Source organism: Branchiostoma floridae, chromosome 2 (assembly GCF_000003815.2).
Source record: "Branchiostoma floridae strain S238N-H82 chromosome 2, Bfl_VNyyK, whole genome shotgun sequence".
In the NCBI taxonomy this organism is placed as follows: domain Eukaryota; kingdom Metazoa; phylum Chordata; class Leptocardii; order Amphioxiformes; family Branchiostomatidae; genus Branchiostoma; species Branchiostoma floridae.
In genome coordinates, this window is record NC_049980.1 from 15,940,281 (window position 1) to 15,967,616 (window position 27,336).

The 27,336-nt window shown below is 43.6% G+C and overlaps 1 protein-coding gene across 2 annotated transcripts; it reads right to left on the reverse strand.

Annotated features, from left to right (window-relative positions):
• Nucleotides 1–167: 167 nt before the first annotated feature.
• On the reverse strand, nt 168–25,325 carry LOC118406912 (cartilage oligomeric matrix protein-like). 2 transcript variants are annotated; one of them, XM_035807323.1, is made up of 29 exons: nt 25,187–25,325; nt 24,548–24,769; nt 24,307–24,385; nt 21,574–21,697; nt 19,402–19,583; nt 15,203–15,363; nt 14,374–14,484; nt 13,012–13,147; nt 12,789–12,803; nt 12,421–12,506; nt 11,821–11,875; nt 11,316–11,461; nt 10,759–10,899; nt 10,266–10,343; nt 9,602–9,754; nt 8,970–9,074; nt 8,185–8,292; nt 7,540–7,699; nt 6,996–7,114; nt 6,552–6,604; nt 5,624–5,709; nt 5,134–5,229; nt 4,730–4,908; nt 3,147–3,195; nt 2,691–2,887; nt 2,187–2,261; nt 1,682–1,779; nt 1,404–1,543; nt 168–1,013 (listed from the first exon to the last, which is right to left on the reverse strand). In XM_035807323.1, exons 3-29 carry the CDS (start codon nt 24,368–24,370, stop codon nt 958–960), a joined length of 2,973 nt encoding a protein of 990 aa, XP_035663216.1. In that variant the 5' UTR covers nt 24,371–24,385; nt 24,548–24,769; nt 25,187–25,325; the 3' UTR covers nt 168–957. The 2 variants fall into 2 exon arrangements, with proteins under 2 accessions (XP_035663216.1, XP_035663207.1); XM_035807314.1 differs by lacking the exon at nt 4,730–4,908 and adding an exon at nt 4,491–4,669 and having other exon boundaries at nt 25,187–25,322.
• Between the last annotated feature and the right edge of the window lie 2,011 nt (nt 25,326–27,336).

The window sequence follows — 27,336 nt, forward strand, 5'->3', positions numbered from 1 at the left end:
ACGACTGCATAGAAACGGTGACTAGCCCGCCAATAATTTATGCGGTCACATCGAAGTATCAATCACGTGGATGTGAATTAATTTTTGCAAGAGCATGACGAAGTAACCCATTGACATGTTATGTTTAGTCCCAATTCCCAAACCACTCAAACTAAAAACCATGACAATCATTTCAAACATTTTCATTTATTACATATCATTTATGCACACATCACATACTATACAGTTCAAATGATGAAGCCATAGGCCTTGTATAGCAATGTGTCAGAAGTGTTAGACAAAGAGATTATGTTATAGATGGTCACTCAATGGCGGTATGATAGTATAGGTTATCTAAGACATCGATGCAAAATGAACTGGTTACAAGCGAAAAATCATAGGTATTGAAGGAATTACAGCATTACTAAATTATGATGTGTTACCTCAACAAATAATATGGAATATCATGCCTGTGCCATTGTTATCATTTCATTACTAAAATTGATACTGATGACTGGAACATAAAATTAAAGATATATCAAAAGCATAAATCTTACAAACGAACAAGTAGTTTTCTAACATTTGGAACTAATAAAGAAAAGTATAAAATGAGTTTTATCAATGAATCCCATATACCCATAGTATCGGATACCATGGTCATACATCAAATTCTTACATCTATAAAGACTATTACCATAAATAGAACGTATATCCTTACGCAATGGTTAGTTTGTTTTCTCGACTAAGAACCATAACCCAATATGAGCTGCCTGTCACGTCAAAATCAATTTCTCGGATGTCCATAGCAGAGTCAGGACATCTCCTGCAGCTAAACCTCACCGACACTTACTGACTGTGCTACATCAACCTGTCATGTTACATGAGAAGATCCGTCAGAAACAGAAAACCGAGTCGATATTGAAGCCCGTGAAGACGATGGTTGGATCATGTTGTGTTTGGGTCTAGGGATGATGCAGATTAGTAGTAACCTCTGCCATAACTCTGGCCAGTCGTGAACGCATCAGGAAGTGTGTCTGTCAAAAGAAAGTTACGTTAGAGAATACAAGCAATTAAACTCTCCCATTCAGTCATTCAGTGGTAGGAAAGAAAAACGACAACTTCACAATCAGGGAATATGGCATGAAATGTGTCACAATACATTGTAAGTTGTACTCGTAATAGACGTTTGGAAGTAACATATGTACTACGATTTCAGACAGCTCAATAGTGAAAACGGAAAAGCCGAAAATGCAAAATCTACCAAGAAAACGTACTGTGATATACAATTATGAGAGTCTGAATGACAAATGTAGACCTGCAACGACGAGGCTAACTAGAAAAGAATTAGCAGGTTTTCTGAATACCTCGCTGATCTTGTGGGCAATTTTGACATCATCGCTATAAACGTAGTGAAAGGGACGTACCGTTACACGTGTAGGTGAGGTCAGACCAAATGATTTGTTCCTGTGAAAAGCAGAAGACACCCAGTCGACCGCCTCTCATCGTTGTGTCAATGATCGTTCCCGAGTCAGCCACCAAATTCTGTCCCTCGTACAGTCGAACCCTGATGACAATCATCAACAAGAGGTCATCAAATGTGTCACGCAAGTGTGTTTACAATTTGTCCATGAACATTTTCCACATGATCATACAACCTACCGGAATGATGTTAAAGTCCCGGACAACTTTGGCGTCTACATACCTGATGTACCCAACGCTGGGCCTGTGTTCAAGTTGCCACCGGTAAGACGCCTTGTCCTTCCATCCAACATTCCTGGGATCCTTCCACAGAAGTTTCACCTGCAGATCCACAGAATTCCATTGATGTATCATTTTGCATATTTACAACGTTAAGTCAGCAATGAATAAAAAATCAGGGCTTGCAATCTTGCAGAATACTTAACAACCCTGTCACACATGACGGATCATGTCCACTCAACCTTCTCCAGACCATGGTCGGCAGTCAGTCGACAGCAAGGTCATTTGTGGTTGGGGATTGGTCGGCATTCTCGGCTACGTCAATTGAATATAAATTTTGATGAATCAAAGTCAGGAAAGTCCTATTCTGCTTGGAACCGGCAATATGAGCTTTGCGATGAAAGGAGACCTGAATCTAGAAAGGATGGATTCCAGGTCACTCCCTGTTCAACGCCGACCTTAGTTGGGGATGGTCTCCTAAATGTGAGACAGGGGCTTAAGGCACTCACCTGAGACTCTGTGTCTCCTGTGTTCCACAGCGCGTTTCGCAACATCTCCCCGGGACCGGTGTTGGACTTCACGGCCTGTTATGAAAAGTGAGCAGAGTAAAGTGGAGTATAAAATGTTCCATGGAGCTCCCTCCACTTTCCACTAAAGGCTGTGACCGCTGGGCAAGCAAACATCTGACAGGTCACTCAGTAAATTTCATAGATAAAGAAAGTTTTACTTTTGAATGCTTTGTTGTTTTTTAGATCTTACTTTGACATCGTACATCATATTCAGATTAGAAAATCGATAGTTCAACGATCGCTGTTTTCAAGAAAGAGGGCCTTAATAGGAACACATTGTGAAGCTGTATAACAATTTGCTTACATGAGATCTGGTGCTTCATGAAGTTGATATGCATCGAAGTTGAGCGTGCTCTGAATATTTTGAATGAAGTTTTTGGAAGACACCAGTATAACATATAAGGATCTATATAGCAGAGACTTGACAACGTTTGTGACATGAACCTTAAGCTGCAGCCCGGGTTCCGCCACGGCTCGGAAAGGCGTGGCCTGCCAGTAGGTCTGCTCCTTCTGTTTCCACATGACGACATAGAAACTGCCACTGTCTTGGTACGAAAAGATGAAGCCTGCGTAGTCGTCATCAGTTTCTGTGTTGACGTAGAAGGTTCCACTGAAATCCACGCCGTTAAACCCTGTGAAGCCTGAAACACAGACAAAAAAATGTAAGGTGGATGCTCAACACAAAAGTTGCTCAAGCAACTGGATAAGTATTGAAGACGGCACTATCCGCTGTCTTCTGTCATCAGATGTCCAACGTAGTAAGGCAGCTGCATCATTTACAATTCCTTTAAACTCACTACAAGAAGTGTATAATTATCTATACAACGGGACCTAAATGATAACGTTATGGTATACCTTTAGGCATATGGTAATAGTTTGTGATATGGTGAAGCTACTCACCGACGGCGAGACCTGGGTCACTGTTCATTGTCTGCACGATTTCACGTCCCTGGTAGGCAAGACAATGGCAAATAACATACAGTTGTGAGCACCCAACAATGACAACAGCAGAAAGTAACAACATACGCAAGTACAGATTCTGATACATGTATGAAAACCAAAGCCAATGGCGTCATCGACCACCTTGTAGGTGTGGATAGATAAGGCGAATGAGACAGTTGATGTTCAAATATGAAGTTGGCGTCTCCAAGCAGCTGCTGTTGAATGCTTTGCAGTGCTGTACACATCGGGGAACAGCTGCGTTAATCGAGAAGTGTAGACCTCTGTTAACATACAGCAGGCAAGCCTGTGTCCTCAACATCTCAGTATCACTGCCGACCCTCTGTACCGTGAGTGCCGTCTGGCTGTCGTTCCACGTCACTGTGCTTAATGTAGCATCTTTTGTTCAGCAGATAACACAGCCAGTGGCTCCTCCTTTGGCATATCTCAAGTCATGACGAGAAATATTTGAGAGCGAATACCAGGAAATGACGTATTGACCCCCGAACTTAACATAGCAACTTTTTCCAGAGAGAAGATGATGAGAATGACAAAGCCCAGCTCACTCTTGATCGGCCTCCGTATTTCCTCCCAACGACCAACCAATGACTGCTGTCACTGTTTGGTTGATGTTAGTGACAGCGCTGTTGTGAGCTTTCAGCCGTTAGATTAACTTATTGCACGTGTGATTGCATAGGTGTTTTTTGTGTTGACTTTAAAGGCAATGAGAGCGTCATATTGCATGGGGTTGTACAAAAAAAACGCTGTTACCTCTCTGGAGATGACAGTTGTCCGCTCCTCTCACAGCATTTACATAGCCACCCTCTGCGTCGTTTTTCTTTGAAACTTACCGCCTAAATTTACACATGAGTCTAGCAGTACATTCGACCTTTTCAAACTCTGAAAATTTGGGTGTGAATTTTTTTAAATTTCACTGTTAGCCAGGAAAAGTCTACAACTAAAGGCCTCTGGTTGTATTTGATTTTAACTGTCTCCGTCATGATGGCACTTATTGCAACGTCGTGTGTCTTACGGCGTTAGCAGTCAACCCCATGATTGTCTCTAAACGAACTTGAATGTCTGATGATTCACAATCATGCGGTCCCCCAACGTCATACAAACCTGTAACCATAGAGCAATCTATAACACCAACAGTGATCACATGTCTGATAGTTCTTTTTTGGGGGTGCAATTTACATATTGCCATAGACGGCACATAAAAATTAGGGACGGTATTCAATGCAGCAGTTATAGTACTATAATACGAGCAAAAGCAAGCCATGTTACAGTAAGACGCAGACTAACCTCGTTCAGAACAACCCAGTTGGGGTCTATCTGGGCTTCTCCTTCGGGATCAAGGACAACTGTCTGGAAGGCGCGGAAGTCTGTCTTCTGAATGGCCGCGTTTTCTGGACAGACGTCAATCCAATTCACCACGTTATCGTTATCGAAATCGTCTTCGCAGGCATCGCCGACCAAGTTGCCTGTAAAGAGAGACTCACGTATTAACTAGTGAACCAACTGAACACAACATGACGTTTTACCTCGTTAAGAATGACCCAGTTGGGGTCGATCTGAGCCTCTCCCTCCGGGTCCAGCACTACTGTCTGGAACTCTCGGAAATCAGTCCGCTGGATGTTGGCGTTCTCAGGACATACGTCTATCCAGTCCACCTGGTCATCGTCATCATAGTCATCCTCGCAGATGTCACCTCTTCCATTCCCTAGAAAGCAGCCGGCACAAGTCGCCTACCAACTACACTGGTAAAAGTTATTTAAACTAACTGGTACCTTCCATGCGATGCCTCACTGTTTGATTACACGACCATTTCACCAGAGGCCATGGGTGAGGAGCGACCACTGAGTGACCGCTGAGCGACAAGAAATTTGACAAATCAAGCTCTTGAAGTCAGAAACACTTGCATATATGTAAACTCCCTAAAACCTACCGTTGGTGTCGAGCTGTGTCGGGTTCACCACCAGGCGGCAGTTGTCGTTGGTGTCAGTAACGCCGTCGTTGTCGTCGTCATCGTCACACTGGTCGCCTGGAAAAAAAACACAGCTTGTGTTAAACCAGAGCGGACAAGTACTCAACCAAACCACATTGTTGGTCAAATTGTTGACATGATACCAGACTTTTGACAAGTTTGCTCTGTGCAAGGCCAGAGGCACCGAGCTACGTACTCAACAGTCGACAAGTTAGTAACAATAATATACTAACTTGAATTCAGTGCCACAATGTCCACAACTGCCTCAAAGCAAGTAAGAAAGTTCAGCACGTAGCAAGACCCAAAGGCCACTTCAATGCTACATGAGTAGGCGACAACAGCAGGTTGACACCGCGAGCGTATCAGTTGCTTATCGACATCGCACTGAATCCGTACTTAAGCGATCTAAAAGCTTAGGGGTCTTCTTATTACCATCGTCTTATAAGCTTACCTATGCCGTCGACATCTGTATCTAGTTGGTCACTGTTGGGAACTGTTGGACAGTTGTCTGAACTGTCCTGGTAGCCATCACCGTCCCTAGTAGGTGCAAACAAAATTCATAGTCCACATCCAAAGTAACGGCAATACATCCTAAACAAAGCACTGGTTCATTTTTAGATGCGCTTTCTGTGCATTCCACTACATGCAAGAGGGGCTTTAAAGAATCTTTAAATTACTTGCATTATTTTGAATAAGTCAATATCCAAGTCACAATAGTTCAAAATTTAAAAAAAATATCAAAATTGAATAAATTCATATGTCGTTGGAAACATTTTAAAAGTGACTGTAGAGAAATCTGTTTGCTCATAATCATTTTCGAACATATATGTGATCAGCCGTCCAGAGTGCTACCGTTTTAGGTTCATAGGCTCTTAAAATTAGCTGGTGCGCCTTATAAAAAAAATCATTGGAGCACAGTGCTCTTATCAATACTTGTTCGTGCCTAAACCATGGACTGCACAGATCAACAGTCAACTGTATACGATATTTTAACGATTTGATACTTTAAGAATGACCTCAGCTTTTAGATGCATTCTATCCAAGAGGTAATCTTCCATTCGTCTTGCAAGAAGGAAGGCATGTTAAGTAATTTTGTACTTTTTGCCTTTAAATTTACATCAACATCAAATTTACTAATTTCGTATGTTGCAAGTTGAATTAACGGTCATTTCAACTGTTAACCTTTTCAAAAATACATTTTTAACATTTGACAACAGTCATGTCTGACTATGGGTTCAGGTACACGGTTTAGGTCTGCGGAATAAAGTAGTAACTGTTGTGAATGTTGTGAATTGCTGGTACGCCCAATTTTGGGGGTTGGGAGCACAGTGCTTCTAGGTTGAAAATTCCACTTTTTTGAGTAGCAAGTTGCAGCTTACTGGTCTTCATTCGTATCACACGTGTCTCCTACCAAGTCGTCGTCACTGTCATTCTGTGAAGAGACGAGAAAAGAATTTTATTGGACATAAAATGTGTAGGCTTAGGGTTGTTGATTAAGGTTCTGGGTTCCAATCCTTGACAGTGCCCAAAGTTGTACCATTTGGAAAGTCATTACACTCACTTACTCACTTAACTCAGGCGTACATCAGTACCTTCATGTAGCTTCGGTTAGAGACGTCCTCTGGAATTTGACGTAAAGCTGAATGACTCGTGTTTGAGAAAAGACACTTATCCAAAAGAGTTGGGGCCGATCCCGACTTCACTAGATCAAACATAAGACTCTGTTCTTCGGATCGACATCTTGAAAAGGTGATGATAGTCACCTGTTATGTCAATCAGTCCCAAAATGAGATACATGTCCATAAGATAAGCCAACAACTCGCCTGTGTTGGGTTACTGTTGTCCGGACAGCTATCACACTCGTCACCGACCCCGTCCCCATCCCGGTCCACCTGCCTCTGGTTCGGGATCTTTGGACAGTTGTCCAACAGGTTGGGAATACCTCAAGAGAAATGAGACATGAAAGCTCAAGCCAATGTCACACGAAGTCGATCATGACCTATTGTCCACACCTAACCACTGCCGAATGTTTTTAACGTTTTAATTTGAAACGTTCGAATGATACAGCTGACCAGTAGCAAACCTCTCATTGCCCAACATAGCCTCCCAGTCGACTCCCAACCATGGTCTGCAAACTGTTGGGGAATGGGGATGGTTCGGAGGCGATGGTCGGTTATGTGTTACAGGGGGTTTAGCTCTGTCTCTGTATTCCATGAACGGCATACTTTCATAATTTCTAGGTCTTTACATCAAGTAGAAAAGTCGATCTCTGATTTGCTGTGAGCAAACGTCTTTTCTGTCCAAGAAACTACAATTCATCTAGCCGAAGTAACAGTCATCATTCTGGTGCATGAAATATCGACTTACTATCGCCATCAATGTCGTTATCGCAAGCGTCGCCCACGCCATTCCTGTCTGTGTCCAGCTGGCTGGGGTTAGGGACATTGGGACAGTTATCACAGGCGTCTCCATCTGAGTCCGTGTCCGAGTTCTGCTGCCCAGTATTCGGCTTCAACGGACAGTTGTCCTGTGAATTTGGAAAATACTGGGTATCAGTTGACTGTATGCGGCTAGAACGACTTGTCTCTGAGACTTCGAATTCTTATTTCAGAAGACGAACCTCACATTTACATTTCTTTGACAACCCTTATAATTAACAACACATACCATTTGAGCAAGGTATATTTACCGAATATGTTCATCAATTAGTGCTCACCCATGATAATTCGTGGATTGCAGAAGAATTTGTGAAGGCTCTCTATGGACCCGATCACATTCGGTTGTCTTACGTTCCCAAATCAAAAGTATTCTTAGGATAATCGTGTGTGTGCAGTGCAAATTTAGCCACCTTGTAACAAAAAATGCTGTCTTAGATTCTTATATTGCTGTCACAAACTACTTGAACGTCCCACGACTGCAAAATAATAGGACGAATTTGGCCGTATCAATGCACACAACAAAGCCCAATTTCGAGGTACATCTGTCGTGCTGTTTATGGTAAGTCGGGCTGACCTCCATGTTGGGCACGCCGTCACCATCGGCATCATCGTCACACGCGTCTCCGATCCTGTCTCCATCAGCGTCCTCCTGGCCAGAGTTCGGCACCAGAACACAGTTATCCTGACCAACAGAGAACAGACATTGGAGTTGTTACAGAGTTCGGCACCAGAACACAGTTATCCTGACCAACAGAGAACAGACATTAGAGTTGTTAAAGAGTTCGGCATCAGAACACAGTTATCCTGACCAACAGAGAACAGACATTAGAGTTGTTACAGAGTTCGGCATCAGAACACAGTTATCCTGACCAACAGAGAACAGACATTAGAGTTGTTACAGAGTTCGGCATCAGAACACAGTTATCCTGACCAACAGAGAACAGACATTAGAGTTCGGTACCAGAACTATTTTATTCTGACCAACAGAGAACATCTACATTAGAGTTGTTACAGAGTTCGGCATCAGAACACAGTTCTCCTGGCCAACAGAGAGCAGACATTACAGTTGTTACAGAGTTCGGCACCAGAACACAGTTATCCTGACCAACAGAGAACAAACATTGGAGTTGTTACAGAGTTCGGCATCAGAACACAGTTATCCTGACCAAACAGAGAACAGGCATTAGAATTGTTTTAGAGTTTCTTGTTCTATAAGGCGATTTGCATCCATTTCCAACGAAATTGCACGGTTTTGAAAGGAAAAATGATATGAAGGAGGTTTCCTTCCAGCATAAGGTAAAGTGGGTACATTTAGGGTGTATACATAGAACCTTTAGAACCTTACGTTAAAGTACTTACCGGTCGGCACTTAGGATCAGAACATGGGAGAGCTTCATCTGGATAGCCGTCAATATCAGTGTCCGGGCCGCACAGGAAGCCGTTTCCGCCCCAGCCCACTTTGCACTTTGATACAATAAATGGAGAAGGGTAAGTGTTGTTCTCATTTGCCAAATATACTAGTAGTCTGTATGGGCTCTTACAATTGATTCGAAGCGATATCTATGTAGGAACTAGCTAGGTAACCTTTTCGTTATTGTCACACGGCACATCAACGCGACTCGCACGGCTTGCAGGAGAGGGGATAAAATGTCAACATTTGGACCAAGAGCCATCGAAGCAACCTTGCAGACCCAGGCCGTGCGCTGAAGAGTCAATGGCGTATTTTCCAATATGTCACAGAGCATGTTAGAACATGTATGTAATATGTGTAGTCAAACCTATACAACAGACCACCTCTACATAAAGACCACTGGCCGCTTGTTGGTGGTTTCTTAGGAATTTTCCCCACTGACACCAACATTACGAATCCTGTCCTTTATGAGTATCTGTCCACAAAGACCAGATTTTTGCGCTCAGAAGTTCCCTGAGTGGTATTGATTGCATACAATCCTAGGTTATCAAAGTGAAGTTTCAATCAGTAGTTTTCTAACCTCACACTTGTATTGTCCCGGCTTGGTGACCTTGCAGTTGGCGTTCTCGTCGCACGGGTTCGTACCTCCGTCCGAGCACCGCCTGCCCGGCCGGCACCCGACCGTCTGGTTCCCCACGTACCCCGTCAAGCACGGCCCGCACCGGAACGAACCCTGGCGGCAAAACATAACATGTAGGAATGATCATGAAAATTGGACAGGTTTGTATCAGTAACACGTCCTTTGCGCTAGAGGTTTTGAACGATGAGCGATTAATCACATTTTTACATCATGCACCATATCTAAATCATAGAACCAAGGGTCACACAAATCCAAGTGTCACCCCGGCAGCACAAATGACCAGTACAAAGAGAAATGGCCAGCAAAAGTGTATTATGAGTAACAACAAAAACAAGACAAACAAAAAACGAAAAGGGCCTAGAGAGCCTGCTATGGAGACTAGGTCATCCATGCGGCATAACATGAAAGTAATCAGCTTCTATATGCAGCTACATGATAATACATGACAAATTCTATAATCATGGCAATCTACATTGAATTTCTTACGGCACTCTTAGAAATCTTTGCAGATATTTGTCGTGTAGTCTAGAGTGACTTCACTAGAGCATATTCAGAGGCAATAACGTTTTGTCGACTAGTTTAAACCAAGTTGTATTTTACCCACCATAGTGTTCGTGCAGACAGAGTTAGGCACACAGCCACCGTTGTTGCCGTCGTTACATTCGTTGAGGTCCCGACACACCTGAAATAGATGGGTTCATTAGAGTTTCTAGAAACAACAGCATAGTTTAAGATTTATATATTCACAAATGAACATTCAATAGAAATGCAATAACCGTTGCTCGGTAAAGCGGTTATCACACTGGGCTGCGCCTGATGGTGAAAAATTATTGCGGTATCTTTGCGATTTTTTCGCCAATTTTCCCCTGCGGTCACACCTACTTGCGACACACGGGTAAAATACGTGACAACGTAAGATCCCTACTAACAGCAAAAGAAACTGAACAAGAATATCTAGAAAGAAACTCTACAAGTAGAAAGAACGGTTTCAGAAAGATGCAAAAAGAATCTCTACATAGAGAAAGGATATTTTCACAAAGATCTGTAAAGAACCTTGACGTGTAAAATGAAGATCTGGAAAGAACCACTACACGTACCTGTCTGTTCCTGAGTGCGAACTCCACACCCACCCCCTCTACCTTGTTCCCTGTGTACCCCCTAGGACAAGCCCTACAGCGGAACCCTGGGGACAGGTTCTGGCACGTTGTCAGCACGGAACAGGGTGTAGCAAGACGACACTGGAACAGGTGGCATGGTTATCATTCTGTCGTAATATTTATGGCAAGTATAAATGACTGCAACTAATCTCATACATCAGTGCTTAGATGTTTACCTAACTAGCATAATTAGATGTTTAGAATAAGATCATTCTCCTACGCAGAGCTTTGCCCGTTGCAAGATACCTTGGGGAGGCTCTGCTCAACCTAAGATTGTGGGTGTAGCCTGTAACTAGCTGTCAACCAAACAATAACCAAAAACCAGACAATGACCTAAATGTTTCCTTCAGGTAAGGCAATTCTCTAACTGGGTGAAAGCTAGTTACCGGCGAACCCACAAAAGTAAAAAGAAAACTCCGTCTGGTTTGTATAGACCATATTCGAGGCTATGTGCATGAAGATGGATAAAAGACAGACATCAAAGAAACAGTCCTCACTTCGTCCACATCCGCACAGTGTGTACCGTTGCCTTGGTAACCCCCGGGACAGTCCCCACACTCGAACCCGGTGGGCGTGTCTGTACAGGAGACTCCCGCCCAGCACGGGTCGTCATTGCACGTCCGACGGGGCTGGGGAACCCCACCTGGGATATTCATAAATACAATACAATACAATACAATACAGTACAGTACAAGACACGGCAACTATCATACATAAAAACGACTACCCATGAGCATTTGTATTCATGACTATGATGATAATATTAATAGTTCAAAATAAACCTTCATGAAATATTCATGAGAAAATCAAAGCCGCTAACTTAAAAGGCAAGAAAACAACATAAGCCGTAAAAAGCTCTTATGAAATCCGTTGAGCCATCTATCAATTTTTTGTTCGCCCGTCCATCGCTCGTCCGTCGCTCGGTGGTCCCAGCCTTTATTGAAATGGATGTGATAATAAAACAGATGATAAAAAACAGATGATAATTAACCAGACCGTTACCTCCGCAGGCGTCACAGTTCTCCATAACAGTCCTCAACCCTGCCGTCTCACGGGCCTGCACATCAAGAGAAACAGTGCAATTAGATAGTTAGTCCTTTCCGCACCAGATGGTATATAGGGCGGCGCCCATCTGCTTGCCAATAGCCCTTGGACCTCACCTTTGTGCAATCACTTCAACAAGCGGCTAGTCCACTGGAAGACGCGTGCATACTAAACTACCATGATCTTTCCCAAATGCAGAGAACGTTATATGTACCATCTTCTCACTTCACCATTTCACCCGTAGAGTAGTGCAGTACTTTTACGTTTGTGTCTGGTATCAACCCTAGCCTAGCCATAGATAATGGGGCGAGGAGGTTGTTTTCCAGGATGCATGGGGTAGAGTATGACGTCAATGAAACTGCAGTTTGCTGAATGACAACGGGAGGCGCTCGTGACTAGTCTACTAGATAATCCTGTCATGCCGTCTAGCTTTGAACAGGGTGGGTGGGTGTCAAGAAACGTGTTTCCTCGTCCAGTCTTTTAAGTAGAGCTAGAAGGATGAGTTGAAGGGGCAACCCAGTTGTCTTGAGATTTGGAGAAAAAAAAGATAAGACGTACCTGTGTTCTGACGTCTCTCTGGAGTTGTCTGACAGCCTGTGTCAGCTCTCTCATGGTGGTCACAAACAAATTCATCTCACTAGCTCCTGAAAACAAATATTTCTTACGTTGAATTAGCTCTGTTATCCCCATAACATTAGGCAAAAATCAGACTGTTTCGACACTATTAGCATGTGTTGTTGTTGTTGTTGTCGATGTTCGTATAACATCCCAATAACAATTGCATTGGCACGAAACGAATCGAAAACTAGTATACATTAAAATATCTGCTCTATATACACCATAGTATATATATAATATACACCATAGTAACTTTGCACATCGAACACAATATAGATCTATGCCTTCACTAAAAACAAAGTACTCACCAAACGAGCCAGGAACTGGAAGAGAATAAATAGAGAATAGATATTAAAGAAAATTTAAGTGCAAATCATGACTACGATTTGTCGCAAGCGTGTTTACAAAAGCATTCACGCAACAAGTAATGTGTACTATTAACCAGAGTCTATAAACCACATGCCTTTTACTAGTATAATGGAACAGAATGTCCCTAGCTATCATTGCATACAACTTTCAAGCGCCCCCTACCGACATTGCCAATCACATCTCTCTGTGCCGTAGAGCCCCTTCCCTCGTGGTGGTCCCCCTGCATCAGGCAGTCCTGGAACTGGAGCACGGACAGCAGGTCTGTGTTGAACATCAGCCGCAGGTTCTGCAAGCTACCCTGTCAGGAGCAGATACATCGCAAAGTTCTGTCAAACACGTAAAAGTCGCAGATAACCATTGATAACCATCTCACACAGTTGGCTTCATAACATGTACTACACTGAAATTGAGTGAATGCCAATGTCCTTTGTACAAATTGTAACTGATAACCAGTAGACGTTTTAGTGACCGTCTGTCATCTTCCTTAGAACTAAATGCTTCTACTTCGCACTACAGCTCGTTGCTGCAGTTTGAAGAATGTGGTCCCAACTATACAAATGACTTTGTTAACGTTATACAGGGATTCGCAAACTTGTTGAAAGTATTCACAGATGTACATTGCCTGTCACAGTTGTACCAGGAGAAATACTGAGTTCTAAATTCAAAAAAGATAACAGGCTTTTCATTTGACGTCATCTGCGTCATGTTTACAGCATACGTCTGTAAACCACGTAAACCACGCGAAGATGCTACTGCTTAATTAAATTACCTGCCAACATGGTCGTCGGAGGATTCAAATTATGAATAGTATGACGTCAATGAAAAGCCTCAATATCGTGTACATTTCTGCACATTTCACCGCTGACTTGAGAAGTGTAAGGAAATACGCTGCACAATCAGCAGGGCAAGCTGTACCACGAAAACAAAATCATGTTTCTGTGAAGTACACGGAATCTCTATTCGACTAATTGTTGCCTAAGGGTAGAGAGTCCAGAGACCATCGTGTTTGAGTCAGTAGGTTTCAATGTAATGACGTGTTCTGGTCCTTGTGTCCTCGGGACCACCGGGTAAGAAACGACATCCAATATGCCCGAGCTAACAAAACAACAGGTGGCAATGATTTGGGGAAGTGTGCTTTATGAAAACATGACACGTTTGAGCATTGGCCTTGGCATTGCTCGTTTCATCCCATGACTTTTGTCACACTTGTTTTCAGTTTGGGCATGAAGTCGTGGGAATGCGACGCAAGCAAAGCGAAGATACATGTCAAGTGAAATGGCTATTATGTAACAACAGCGTGGCAGCTGTGTATTATGGATAATTGCTCTTGTCACTTCTGTGAAGCGGGACAGGTGCATGGTTGATAGATTAAACGTGGCAACACTGTCTGTCAGTTTCGAATGTTTCATCATAAATCATTTCTTGTCCTCATTGTTAAAGAACACTTCACCGGAGTTAACCTGTGGCATCCTTAAAAAAAAGGACAAATTGAACAGATAAGCACAGACATGTCTTCTCACCAACCTTAAACTTGAGCTGCCCTTTCCCAGGTCCCCTCTGCGCCACTCTCAGCTCAGCCACCGTCTCCAAGTAGTCAGCGCCCAGGGACTCCAGCACAGGGGCGCTCGTCCTCACCTGTACAGGGGTAACACCATTACTCATACAGAGATAGGCACAACTAGACTGGGTACCATCCTATTTCTACATAGGGGCTACACACTCGCTACCATAATTTTTATAAAGTAGCGAGTGTGAGGAGACCAGGTAGAAAAAGGATGGTACCCAGGCTAAGGCACAACAGGTGTCAGTGGAACATGACAATACGCATGACTCCACCGTTTACATGGTCTATAGATGGTCTACCCACAGCGATATTAAATTCACCCAGGTCTAAGCAATATCAAATTTACGGAGTACTTTCCTACACGAAGGTGCAATAATGGGCTGGCTAGCTACCCGTATTAAATGTTAGTGGGTTTTGGTACACCAATCATTTTAAATGCAGGTGTGGAAATTGATTCAATCTACCCTTCTGTCAAATTTCAGGAATGACGAAGATAAATCGAAAAAGAAGATTTTACAGAAGGAGGAGAAGAAACATCGGGAAAGATATATTTGTATTGTTGAAATATAAAAACTTGAATCCATTTGAAGATTTGACAGGAGAAGGAGAAGAAAAGGAAGAAGCTTTAGAAAACGACAAAAAGCAATGTACATATAAAAAGGAAAATTTCCCGTACAATGTAAATACTGTACGTTACATGATATAGTGTCTTGTCTTGTCTGTCACAAACTGTGGAAGACAGCTCTTCGGTGAGCCAAACTTGATTGACATCACCTCCACATGTCTTACCTTGTCGTCCAACATACAGTCCACGTACAGCTCCACAGTGTTGGAGTCGTGCAGGACGTCAGTGATGCGGACCAGGATGGAGTGCCACTTGTTATCAGCAATGGGAGTCTTCCCCAGGTGGAGGGACGTCCGCTCCTCCCCACTCAGGAAGTTTACGGTCACTTAGGATAAGAAATGGAACATCTGTTAATACTTTCATCAGCGAAGCTGGTAAATGAATGCAAAATGCTTTCCTGATCTTTTGGCTTGGGTACACAAACTTATCTTTCTCTTCGACATCTTCTTCTCCTTCTCGTGTCATCAGTTCAACCGACTGACTCATTTGGGACGAACGTAAACTCACGAGGATGGTACTCTAGGCTACTCCCACTCCCATCAGACAAAATCAGGCTATTTGAAGATAATACCCTCTCAACTAAAACAGGAGTTTTACAGTTTACAGATTGATGACAAACAGGACAAACTATGTTTAGATGTATTTGTGAGAGCGAGTGTTAACTCAAGGGGAATAGATGGTACCTGGGCAGTTGGATGCCAGACCCACCTCCATGGAAGACCCATGGCCACCTCCATGGAAGTTCGGTCGTTGAAGTTGGCTCAAATCTCTAAATGTTCTCTTGTGTCAAAAGTTTTTCGGGGTCATGTTCCTATAGTGTAGACCCTAAAATAGTCTGGCAGGCTACTTCCACATTAACATTTTGAACCCATTCAAATAACATAAAACTACAGGAGTAAGAGGAGCAAGCAGGACCGTGTGTTACAAATTATTGAGGAAGAGGTGACACTCTCGACTCTATTTGAACAGTTTCACTGAAAGCAACTAAACTTTGACATCAAACTCTTAGCGCAAATCACATGAGCATTTTTGTGGAGGAATGTGTCCTTTCGACTGCTGTTCCTCCCAAGAGCTCAACAATCAAGGCTCGAAAGCTGAGAAAACGTTTAAACAATTTGCCACGCAGCTTCTCTGTCAACGACATGTTCTGAACCTCTCCTGATCTCTGCACGGCGCGTGGCCCTGGGAGTGCCGGGGAAGGAAGGCGAGGAGACCGTGAAATCTGGAGATGTTCTGCTCTACTTCTGAACACGCAAACACGTGCAGACCTGGCGTGGTTCGGATTAGAACCTGCATGGCTTGTACAATTAGTAGGATTAAGGATATGGACACGTAGTAATTAACGATTGAACCCGGTAATCTTTCTCGAGCTCCATGGCCAGATGACGGCTTATGACTGAGGATGTGAGTATAATGGGCTCAAACACGAGTACATTCATCACATCCATCTATGGTGGGTGGGTGGAGTCATGTTGTGGGGGCGGGTCAGAATGTGTGATTGCCCGTATGTATTCATGTTACATGTGATTTCTTTCATCAGAGCAGAGCCGGCGACGGTGTTTGCACATAAAAGTTTTCTGCATCTAAGTTAACCTTCCTACATATATATACTACAGATTTCAGAATCACACCATGTAAGATTGGTCACTCATCACTGCGGCAGATGGACGTACAGAGTGCACGTATGCGCAATTAATACAGGCTTTATAAGTTAACACTATCTGAGTAGAGAAAGTGATCTTGAACCATCTTCCGAAAATAATTTCACCAGGTTGGTAGAACATGGGATATTGGGGGTTTCTTTTACACAACCAGGACCGCCCATGAGGAACAGTGTCCCGAGATGACCTGAGATGACCTATCTGGTTGTACAGAATTTCTACAAACAGTAGGCTATCTCTGTCCAACATCAGGAACTGATGAGCCGTTAGTACTAACACCTGGCAATCTCCATGAAAGGGATTCGGATGAGCGAAGAACAAAAAGGTCCTTGTTCAGGACGGTACACCCATAGACAGGCCAAGTTTGCTGAGCATAAATCAGGCTAGGGAGTTCGCCGGTGTGAGAGCTTTTCTTGTCTGAGAGAGGGAAGGTCATGATATTACGAAAGAAGGGGTTTTCGAACCTGTTTATCTCAAATACACCAGAGAGATTTCGAACCAGATTTATCAATAGCTCAACTGAACACAATGGCCAGATATAGATGATCTTCCACTAGTTGTGGAGAATATATAGAATATCGGGTTCATCGTACATTGCACATTGTACATTGTACTAGGAATATTCCCTTGCTCTACAGATCTTTTGAACAATTACCAGTGGTCCTCAGGATTTGTTCTTCTTCAAATTCTTGGCCACTGAGGCAGGGTCACACGCTACGCTTGTTTGGGGGAAAATACCATTCTTGTGTCACGCAATCTGGACCGTGAGGGCTTTTCCTAGTGTGGTTTCAACCACAAACCGCCCAAAAATATAGGTCTATGTAGAACAACTGTAAATGTCGTCTAGACGAAGCACATCCACAAAGGTTCTTTGCCAACTGGCAGGCTCTGCAGACCATGACCAATTCCGCTGACAGGCGGACAGACGGGGAAACTGATCAGATACAGGTAGTTCAACCACCAGGTTGTGCAACTATCTCCTCCTTTTTCTCACACCGTCTTGGCACACGAGGTAAGGTTGCGCTGGACGGGGCCTTGGCACTTGTAAGATTTGAAGCGGCTATCGGACAGATTATCATGGTGAATGTCTGCCAGGCATCGGCTGTCTAATGTAATTTCTCTTCATATACGTTTGCCTTTGCAATATAAAAGTTTTAGTTTTTCTTTATTTTCTTTTATTCCATAAGTATCAATCCAAACTCGTATGTGTCTGAAGGCCACAGAAGAACACATCTTCATCATAGCAGTTTTGAAACTGTTGCATGACCGTCCGTCAGTCACATTAGTTCAGCATCGTGCCAAAAAGTGACGTAGGACATGACTTCAGTGTTTGAAGTTCATTGACTTGCAGTTGGATGTATACTCTTCCGCCACACACTGCCTACATTCGGTAATACGTTAAATTAAAGGGGCCAATATCGCTCGACGCAAAATGCACCGATTACGCTCTACGTTGAATTCGAACGGTCCCGCTAGGACAGCACGCGCACCAAGCAGGCATGGAGGGATCATACATCATGCTGTTCATACCTCAATGTCAAATGAGGGCCCCCAAGCACGGTTCTCAGTGGCTGTGGATTCTACGGTGAATTGAATCGAATCATGATTATCTTCTATGTACTAGTATCAGGCCACACTGCCTTGATTATATAGATAGAACCCGCACGCAAATCAATTTTCTGTCATATTATAAATCAAACAAAGAATCTGCGAAAGGAGCTAATACATCCCGTAGATTGCAGATTTATGTCGGAGGATAATACTTCTAATGTTAGATACTAGCACTAATGGATACTTGTAGTTGTAGGAATAATATTTTCCAATCGTTTTCTTTTTCCATCATCCATGTGTATCACTACAATGCCCTGGGTATCTGACTTGGGTCGTGGAGGTGAAAGACTACATTTACGTCTGTAAGTTACTAATTTGAGAGCAGTGCCACGTTGCCTTGCATGTCTGCATGAAAAAGCATGCCATGTTCTGCGTGTTCAGTTATATGATCAACCTCTCTAGGTGACTATAATAAACTTTGATAATAAAGGTAAGTTGCTTTTTCTTGCATACTCGTGTAAGTTTCGGAATGCCCAGAGGATGCCATATCACAGAATCAAACCGGTATGGCCGTAGTCACAGTAGTGAGATCAACGACATCCCGCCGAGTACACCTCATTGTGCCAAATACAACTCATGGTGAGCCCTGCTCAAGATGAACGTACGTAAACTTAATCAGCCAATATTCTACATATGCTTCTTATATCCGGCGGCAAGGGAAACCTTCATGTCTGCGATGACCCAACACAGGTAGCAATTTGGGGTCCTTAGCTGATAGGATCTATCCTGCAGCGAGGTCTTGAAGTCATCGTGACAATGGGCATTAGAAACCGTCACAACTTGAGTAATTCATTTCTGAGTAAGGCGAGCCAATGGCACGAACGATCGATACCTCCCATGTCTAGACATCATATGACCACCTTCATCGGAGTTCAATGCCCGTAAGACGAATATACATTCTGTAAGCCTCACCTGTTCTTGATAAAAACTGAAACCTATAGTGTGAGCATGCGAACGTGTGTCATGATGTAATTTGCATCTTACAATCAATGAATGATGAATTGTATTTCTTAAAGTCTTATCTTGAAACATTTTGGCACATGTATACACGACATTGTTTAGAAAATCCAACAGGGTAAATCGTATCTTACCTTTGTTTGTCTTGCCATTTAAGACGACGTCAAAGTACTGTCTTGGACCTTCCATGGCGTACACGCCGAAGAGCACGCCAGTAGTTTTGGTGGCCATCTTCACATTGGCCATGACGAACACGTCATTTCCGGTGTCTACACCTCTGAGGAGCTGCGTGAAGTACGTCCGGTTTGCCACCAGGCTACAGAGAAGGGACACATTCAACAGGTGGTTAACTGACATAGAGGGACAACAGTCACGACACGTATTTTTCTAGGAAGCAGTCAGCTGAAAGACGTGAAGGGAGAGAACATCTAGCCATTTCCTATCGCTGTGATCGCTGAGCGTCTACAGTTTGACATATCGCACAGTGAATTTCAGAAAGAACGATTCCATTCCGTTTTGTGTGTTTTATTGTCTTTCAAACTTTGTCTTACATAATTTTCCAATCCTTAAAGCCCGCGTAAATCCTCACTGGGATGTAAATATAAAGAGCTTACACCATAGGCGGTAGGCCATCGAGTTTTTGTTGAAATCAGTATTAGTTTGCTGTAATAAAAATCCTACTCTAATGAACTCAAAGTGTGTAGTCGTTCCACCATGGGATTCCCGAGAATCATAAACTATATTAAACATACACTTTGTACTCGGTCCACTGAAACATTCCCGAGAATCGTCATACACTTACACACACCGTGCACTCGGTCCACGAAAAGATTCCCGAGAATCGTACACTTACACACACTGTGTACTTGGTCCACGGAAAGATTCCCGAGAATCGTACATTTACACCAAATAACCTCCTTGATTTACACACACTGTGTACTTGGTCCACGAAAAGATTCCCGAGAATCGTACACTTACACACACTGTGTACTCGTCCACGGAAAGATTCCCGAGAATCGTACATTTACACACACTGTGTACTTGGTCCACGGATAGATTCCCGAGAATCGTACACTTAGCGGTTACACGAACTGCCGATTCCAAAGAATCGAACAGTTGCCGAAATCACCCGAAGTTTGCCGAACACCGACTTCCGAACGCTTTGGTGTTAGGAACAATAATGAATAGGTAGGAAACGCCGTTTCAAAAGCCCTTGTTTTCGGCGAAAGGCCGCAATGAAATAAAACGCGTCGATACTACTTATTATCTGGGTGTTACTTACTAGCTATGTGAGATTACTTGGGACACAACACCTAATAATAAAGAAGATATGCAACATTTTGTAAAGTCCGATTTCCGGGGAACAGCGTTACTAGCAGTACCATATCTGGCCGCTAGAGTCGCTGCTGCACAAGACTATTACATCATTGCTAGCCAATCAGAGAGACGCGAGACTCAGATTTCCCGCCAAAGTTTCAGTGAACCAAGTACACACCGCGTGTTTTATAGTGTAATAGTGTAGTGTATGATTCTCGGGAATCTTTTAGTGGACTGAGTACACAGTGATGTCAATGATTCTCGGAATTCTTTCAGAGAAAGTGTGTCAATGTATGATTCTGGGGACTATTTGAGAGGACCGAGTACACTGAGTGCGTGGAAGTCAGTGTATGATTCTCAGGAATCTCTGTGGAAAGAGTACACACTGTTTGAGTTCATAAAGTCTGATTTTAGTACGACAAAGTACATGTAATACTGATTTCAACAAATACTCGATGGCCTATCGCCTTTGGTCAAACCAGCCACGTTGAAAACTATTCTCATGTAAAAGCCGAGAAGTCCCAGATCCACCATAGAACCGTGGTTCTAACTCACTTTTCCTGCTGGTCACCCCTATTGGTAACGCTCTTTCCGGGTAGCATTTCCTACCCAGTCATTTATATGTAGTTAGTGAAGTTAGCCCTCTAGGCGATTCATCGGTTCGAGCAGGGCTTCGCGAACGCGTTCGAGCAAACTGCGAAACTGTTCTACTCCCGTCGGCCTTTGCGTGAACTATCCCGTGATCTAAATTTAGAACGACGCAGCAAACGGAGCTCGGCGTACACAGTGCGTCTTTCAAGCTAAGCATCTTGTTTACTATTTGATTTAATGGACTGAGTACACAGTATGGTATTAATGTATACAGTGTGTGTTGAGTACATACGTACAAAGATAGCAACAGCGATTTCAACAAAAACTCGATGGCCTATCGCCCATGCTTACACTTGAGAAGTTGAGCGAAAGAGGTGAGTGTAGATCAGACACAGTACCTGGGTACGCGGTTTCCATCGAAGCTGTAAGCATATCCAAAGTCGGGGGTGAGCCCCTTTGTGACCGTCACTCCGTGCGGGAGGGAGCCGTGCTTTTGAGGAAGCGTATCCAGCAAGTCGATTTCTGTCAACAAGAAAGTCAAGGTCGCAAGTTGTAAAGCGGAATGTCATAATATAAGGTTAATGATATGTAAGTTGTGTAACAATGGCATTGTGAAAGTATCCCTAACCGTAGTCATTTCTTCACGAGTCCAAGACCTATTTGATTTCGACTTGTCGTAAGTCACTTATTTGTCTACATAAGATAGTATGAGTACATAGTATGAGAGTATATACAATACTAGAAATTGTGTCTAGACGACAATTCTATTATCATGGGATGAGATACCAAGGGCGACGCCAGGGTCTGGTCGACTGCATCAAACTCTGCTTGGATCAGTAGCACTGTTGCAGCAACATGGAAAGCTCATTGGGAAAACTGATTGCCCTAAAGGCTAAACGTAAAACTAGTAAAAGTCCATAGACCCTGGACGTGGGTGGCCCAATCTCAGAAGTACTAGTAGCACAGTTCTTAATCATTGGTTATATCGGATGTATGAATGGTACTATTCCCTTTAGATGATTTTCTCTTCATTGACCTGAGAGCGAGAGAGAGAGAGAGAGAGAGAGAGAGAGAGGGAGAGAGAGAGAGCACGTGCAACAGATCCAGCAGAGATAAGTTAACTTTGCCAAAATCAAAACCAGTCACACACATGAGTCACACATGTCAGGCATGCCCGAAAGGTACATGGTTGGATATAAGGTTGACAACAATCAGGCATGACAACAATCTAAAGATAATGCCAGAACACCTCATTCACAAACTACAACTGGTCTCCGCAAAATAAAACTGGTCTCGACTTCGTAAGACTAGACCACAAGACTAGTCCACCAGACGGCAACCACGTTGTGATTTTGCTGCGACCTGGGTTGGATTTTTGTGCCCCAGACTTTAGAATTATGGGTACATAATGCAAAATATTAACTGAAAAGACAAAACACAAAAAGCCTAAAAAGATCCATTTTAAGGAATTTGTTGCCAGCCTCTAGTGGAAATAGATGGTTCCAAGACGGATGAGTGACCCACGGTAGCAGGGCCTGTGATCGATTGTGTAGAACCTCACATCCGCAGGGGAAGTTGAGTTTCAGTTCCCATGAAACCTTATTCCTCCCAAGGAGAATTGCGCTTTTGGGGGGGCCAATCAAACCGGGCCTGGCACGTTTGGTCGCGGTGAGCCTGTGTTCTCTTGCCCTTCAAGTAACCCCGTGATTCACGCGATTTTTCGCAAATGCCAGGCAACGGGGAAGAGTCTTTTTATCACTGTCAAAGTTGCGCACAGATGTCTGTAACTAAAGACCCGAGTTTCTTTCTGATCGTCAAATTCAATTGAGCAGTGTTTTTGATCATTGAATATGGACTATGCCCCATCGGTTATGGTGGTAAATATTCTGCCTTTCACTACGATATAAATAGTAGACTTTTTAATCTTATCTACCGCCTGAAGCTCTAAATGTCATATTTTGTTACGTTCAAGTTCACAAATGTGTTCCACACCCACCCCCTCGTTCGTGGGGACATTTACATGTTCTGAGATGATCGTAGTCGTTCCAGATCACTTTGTTTGATCTGCTTTGGACCTCCGAAGGTCACAGGTCACACATTAGGGTACAGAAGGTGATCTCCCCCTACACAATTGTTTCCAGATGTACTGCAGCTAACTGTGCTACGTCACGTGACTTCTCCAGTGGACCGTTCACTGATTGAGTACGTCCATGTCCAAGGCCCAGTGGTGAATGTCACCCTGGGGTCAGCTCGACTCTGTCGTCGCCCGCCGCAGGCTGCCGGTATGGCAGAGCACGGGGTTATGCCCGTTTAATTTTCCCAGCGGGAAGAAATTGCAGATGGGAAGGGTTCAAGGTTGTTTATAGCCAATAGGATACAATTCCGTCCTTTTCCCATTTAGTAGGTAACATTTGGCAACCAGACAAGAGACGAGCCTCGGAAAACCAATAGACAAAGGGCGGGAAACGTGGGAAATAGCATCAACATAGTGGGAAAAAGCATGAACATAGTGAGGCATATATTCACGAATTTTCAAACCTCTTTCGGCATGGCAATATTCTTGTCAAATGAGTCTTCCTGCATAATGTTTGAAAGGGTCCCAAACATATCACAAATACTCTGATAAAGCCCACAATGTACGGTTGTGCGGGACTGGTCTCTTGTTCTATCTATGTGAACATGGAGACTTACTCCACAGGAGGCAGAGTGATGAAGGACTGATGTCCTTGGGGAGTTTACCTAGGCTAAACACAAAGAAAAGAATTCTTTCTTCATTCCGTGAGAAGCACCGGTTTGTCGCAGAGGGTTACAGTTTGGCCCAGATCGCCAGGTACGGACTCTATACCCGCTGATTCGTCTAGACAAGACTTGTGGAGAAAACTACTAAAAAGGTCTTAAAACAGAGAAAGGGGGGCTCATAATTTTCTTCATCATCCACATTCTAAACTAGGTATGGTGCTGCGGTTAATGCACATAAAAGTTTCACAAAATGGAGAACGTTCGAACGCTGATGGACAATGGACTTCCTCACCTAGGCGAATCTCTACCATGTGAACACCAATTCAGTGCTTTTATACACTATGGGTCCCTGTATATAAACACCCCATAGATGCAGTTTAGCGTTCACTTACCGGTTACTCTGCCGCAGCTCGAGCTGACCAGAGCCACGAGGACGATGGCGAATATAGGAAGCATTTTGTCGGCGGGTTTCTGTGGCGGGTAGAAAAAGAACGGGCGCCAAGTCAGGGAAAATGGAGAAGCATATTTGTGGGAACTCTCATAGATCCTCATAGGGAGAGAAAGATTAACATAGGAAAACAAACAAAGCTTTGCTAGTCACAACGTATTCCCAAGTCCAGCGATGACACGTACCTGTGATTGGTTCACTTCGCCTGTGGACCGGCCACACTGCGAGGGTGAAGGCGATGGGTTGAGTGAGAGACTGGTCACGAAGGAGCCTTATAAAAGTGTGCTTATGAGAAGGTGCCAAGTCCTGCGCGGCGTTGGAGCGGTGTGAGATGGCAGTGTCAGCTGCTCCGGGGTACGACCGTCAGGGGGCCCGCTGTCAAGCAGAATTGATTAGGGCACCGTCGCCTGGGGACACCGGGGGATGGAGAATCGGAAAAGGGAATAAGACGGGTTGCCGTACATCTGCTACTTGAACTATACGCACGAATAATAGTATTTGTAAAGGCAACTGTTTTGCATGATAGCTAATGTAACATTTCAATGACTGCGCTTTCATCAAAGAAAACTGCAAGAATCTATTTTTTCACATCCATCATTACTTGTCACCGCATTTGACATGAGAAGATATCAGCTGGATTTGTCTCGCTGTTGGAAACACTTCAAACAGAAACATATCAAGGTAGGTTATTACTTGTAGACGGGTTTGTTTAGTATACATGCATACGTGGCATACATGCATATGATCAAATAATTTGCCAAAGTATACCAGCGCCCAATAAAACCTATTATACAGAAGTTCTCGTATGGATAAATAAACGTTACCTTATCAATGGATGATATAGGACTGTCGACACGGTTCCGATTTGGTGACTGGAAATATCTAAGGACGGTGCATATCTCACATGAAGTTGAAGTCAGACTACAGGTATGCGCTCCCGTTGAAACTTAGCTTCAGCGTTGCTAATAACAGGAAAGAGTGGGAGGGCACGGTGCCTTAAGGGACTCCGGCCAGACGAGACAGGATCATTACCGTGATTAAGGGGAGGAATTTTAAAGGTATATAAGGAAACGATTAGGTAAATCTCAGGATACCCTGAAGCCAAATAGTCTTGTTGAAGGAAATGGGACTCTCTTGGCAGACTTGAGACCGATACTGGACATCTGGTGTACAAGTTTGCACGGCTGAGAATGTAACTGCCTACAACACGAAATCTGTTGGCTTTGAACCTAAGATTGTCTGAAGGTTTATTGTAAGAAGCTGAGGTTGGTGACAGTGTCTGGCAATAGTTCATCAGCAACAGTTATCGTCCTGACACTCCAGAAAGACTAATCACTTTGACCAACACCTATGAAATTGAAGTTCGCATACACTGAGCCTGGCTCCACAGACAAAAGACGACCTGGGACAGAGGGTGATTAGATGTGACGTCGTCAGCACCTGGCTCAACACCTGTGTCAACAAACATAAGGAAATCGGGCGTCTTTGAACATGTCAGTTTGGTGGCTTCAACGGGAAGACGATTGTCCTTCTTGTAAAGGTCTCTCTTTGTAAAATAAAATCGTTTTTGAAAGGGATTGAGAAAATGAGTCGAGTTGAGCATGGAAAAAGGCGACGAATGCTGATATAAGATATTGGTAGTGACGTCACTACGACCTCCAGTCCCCTCACCTCCGTATTTGAACGTGTTCTTGTCGATTATTCATGCACCAGCCGTGGTCACGACAATGTACGATAAAATGAAAATTGACAGCAGGCGTCACATAGATGAAAGCATTCTGAGAACAGGGGTCGTCCGGTACAAACTGTGTGAGTCAAATGTTTTTGACAGCTCGAGAGGGTAGTTTTGCCTCCCACATTACACCGCCTCGGCCGCTCGTTGAGCGACCTGGTTGCTCAATGAATTTCATAGATATAGAACGACTATTTTTTTCGCGTTTTGTTATCTTTCAAATCATACGCTCAAGTCGTGCCTTACATTCTAACTATGAAGCAGGGGTCACATATGAGCGCACAACTGTACAACGGTCGCTCAGCGATCGCAGGGGGCATAACGGTGATAACCGACTCCATAGTAATTTCACCCAGCCGCTCCCACCTGTGCCCTATGTTACGACAGACCTTTAGTTTGTTATCTTAGCACTTACCCAAATAAGAGGGTTTTCCCGTAAAGATTATGTGCTTTGATTTGACCCCGTCTTTCATCAGACAAAGTTGACGGAACCACAACTCGAATGATTCATCGGTTGTAATCTCGACACTCAAGACTGGTGGGAAGGTTGACAAGCCGAGTAGATCACCGATCAAAGCCAACGAAATAGCTCACTGTCGAGAGATCGATTCAGACAGGTGTATATAAAGTGTCATCTGTACAGCTTACAGTAAGTACACACACGTATACAGTTACAGTAACACATGTATATACGTGTGTCTTACAATAAGTTGTACAGATTACAGTCTATGCACACCTGTTTGAATCGACCATGAGAATTATGAAAGCGAACACCCAAAGAAGGGAAATTAAGGGTCATTAAGTATTTTACCAACTCTCATGATCTTTGCTTTCTTCCTAGAAATCTGACAGCTACCGGCAAGAGGACACAACATGCTGTGTGAGTCACTGCCGCAGGCAGGTCCTGGTCCCTCCGCTCCGAGGGGGGTTTCAGCCAGCGCACCTCTAGGTACCCGAGGAATGCTAGTAGCAGTATGGCTTCAGGTTGTTACACTCATGGAGGTAATTTAAAAATGAGGGCAATAGTAACTCAACAAGGCTATAGAAAAACCAATTACCGACATGGATCCAAGACAGTACAAGGCAGCTGGATATCGTACGAGATATTCACGACGACACAGCGGGCGTACGACGATCGTACGACAGGCGTGACCTGGTCCATGCGGGAAACTCGGCTGTCGTAACGTTATACCGGGTGCAATTAGAAGTAACGTTACTAAGAAGATTATGAGGAAAGTCGTG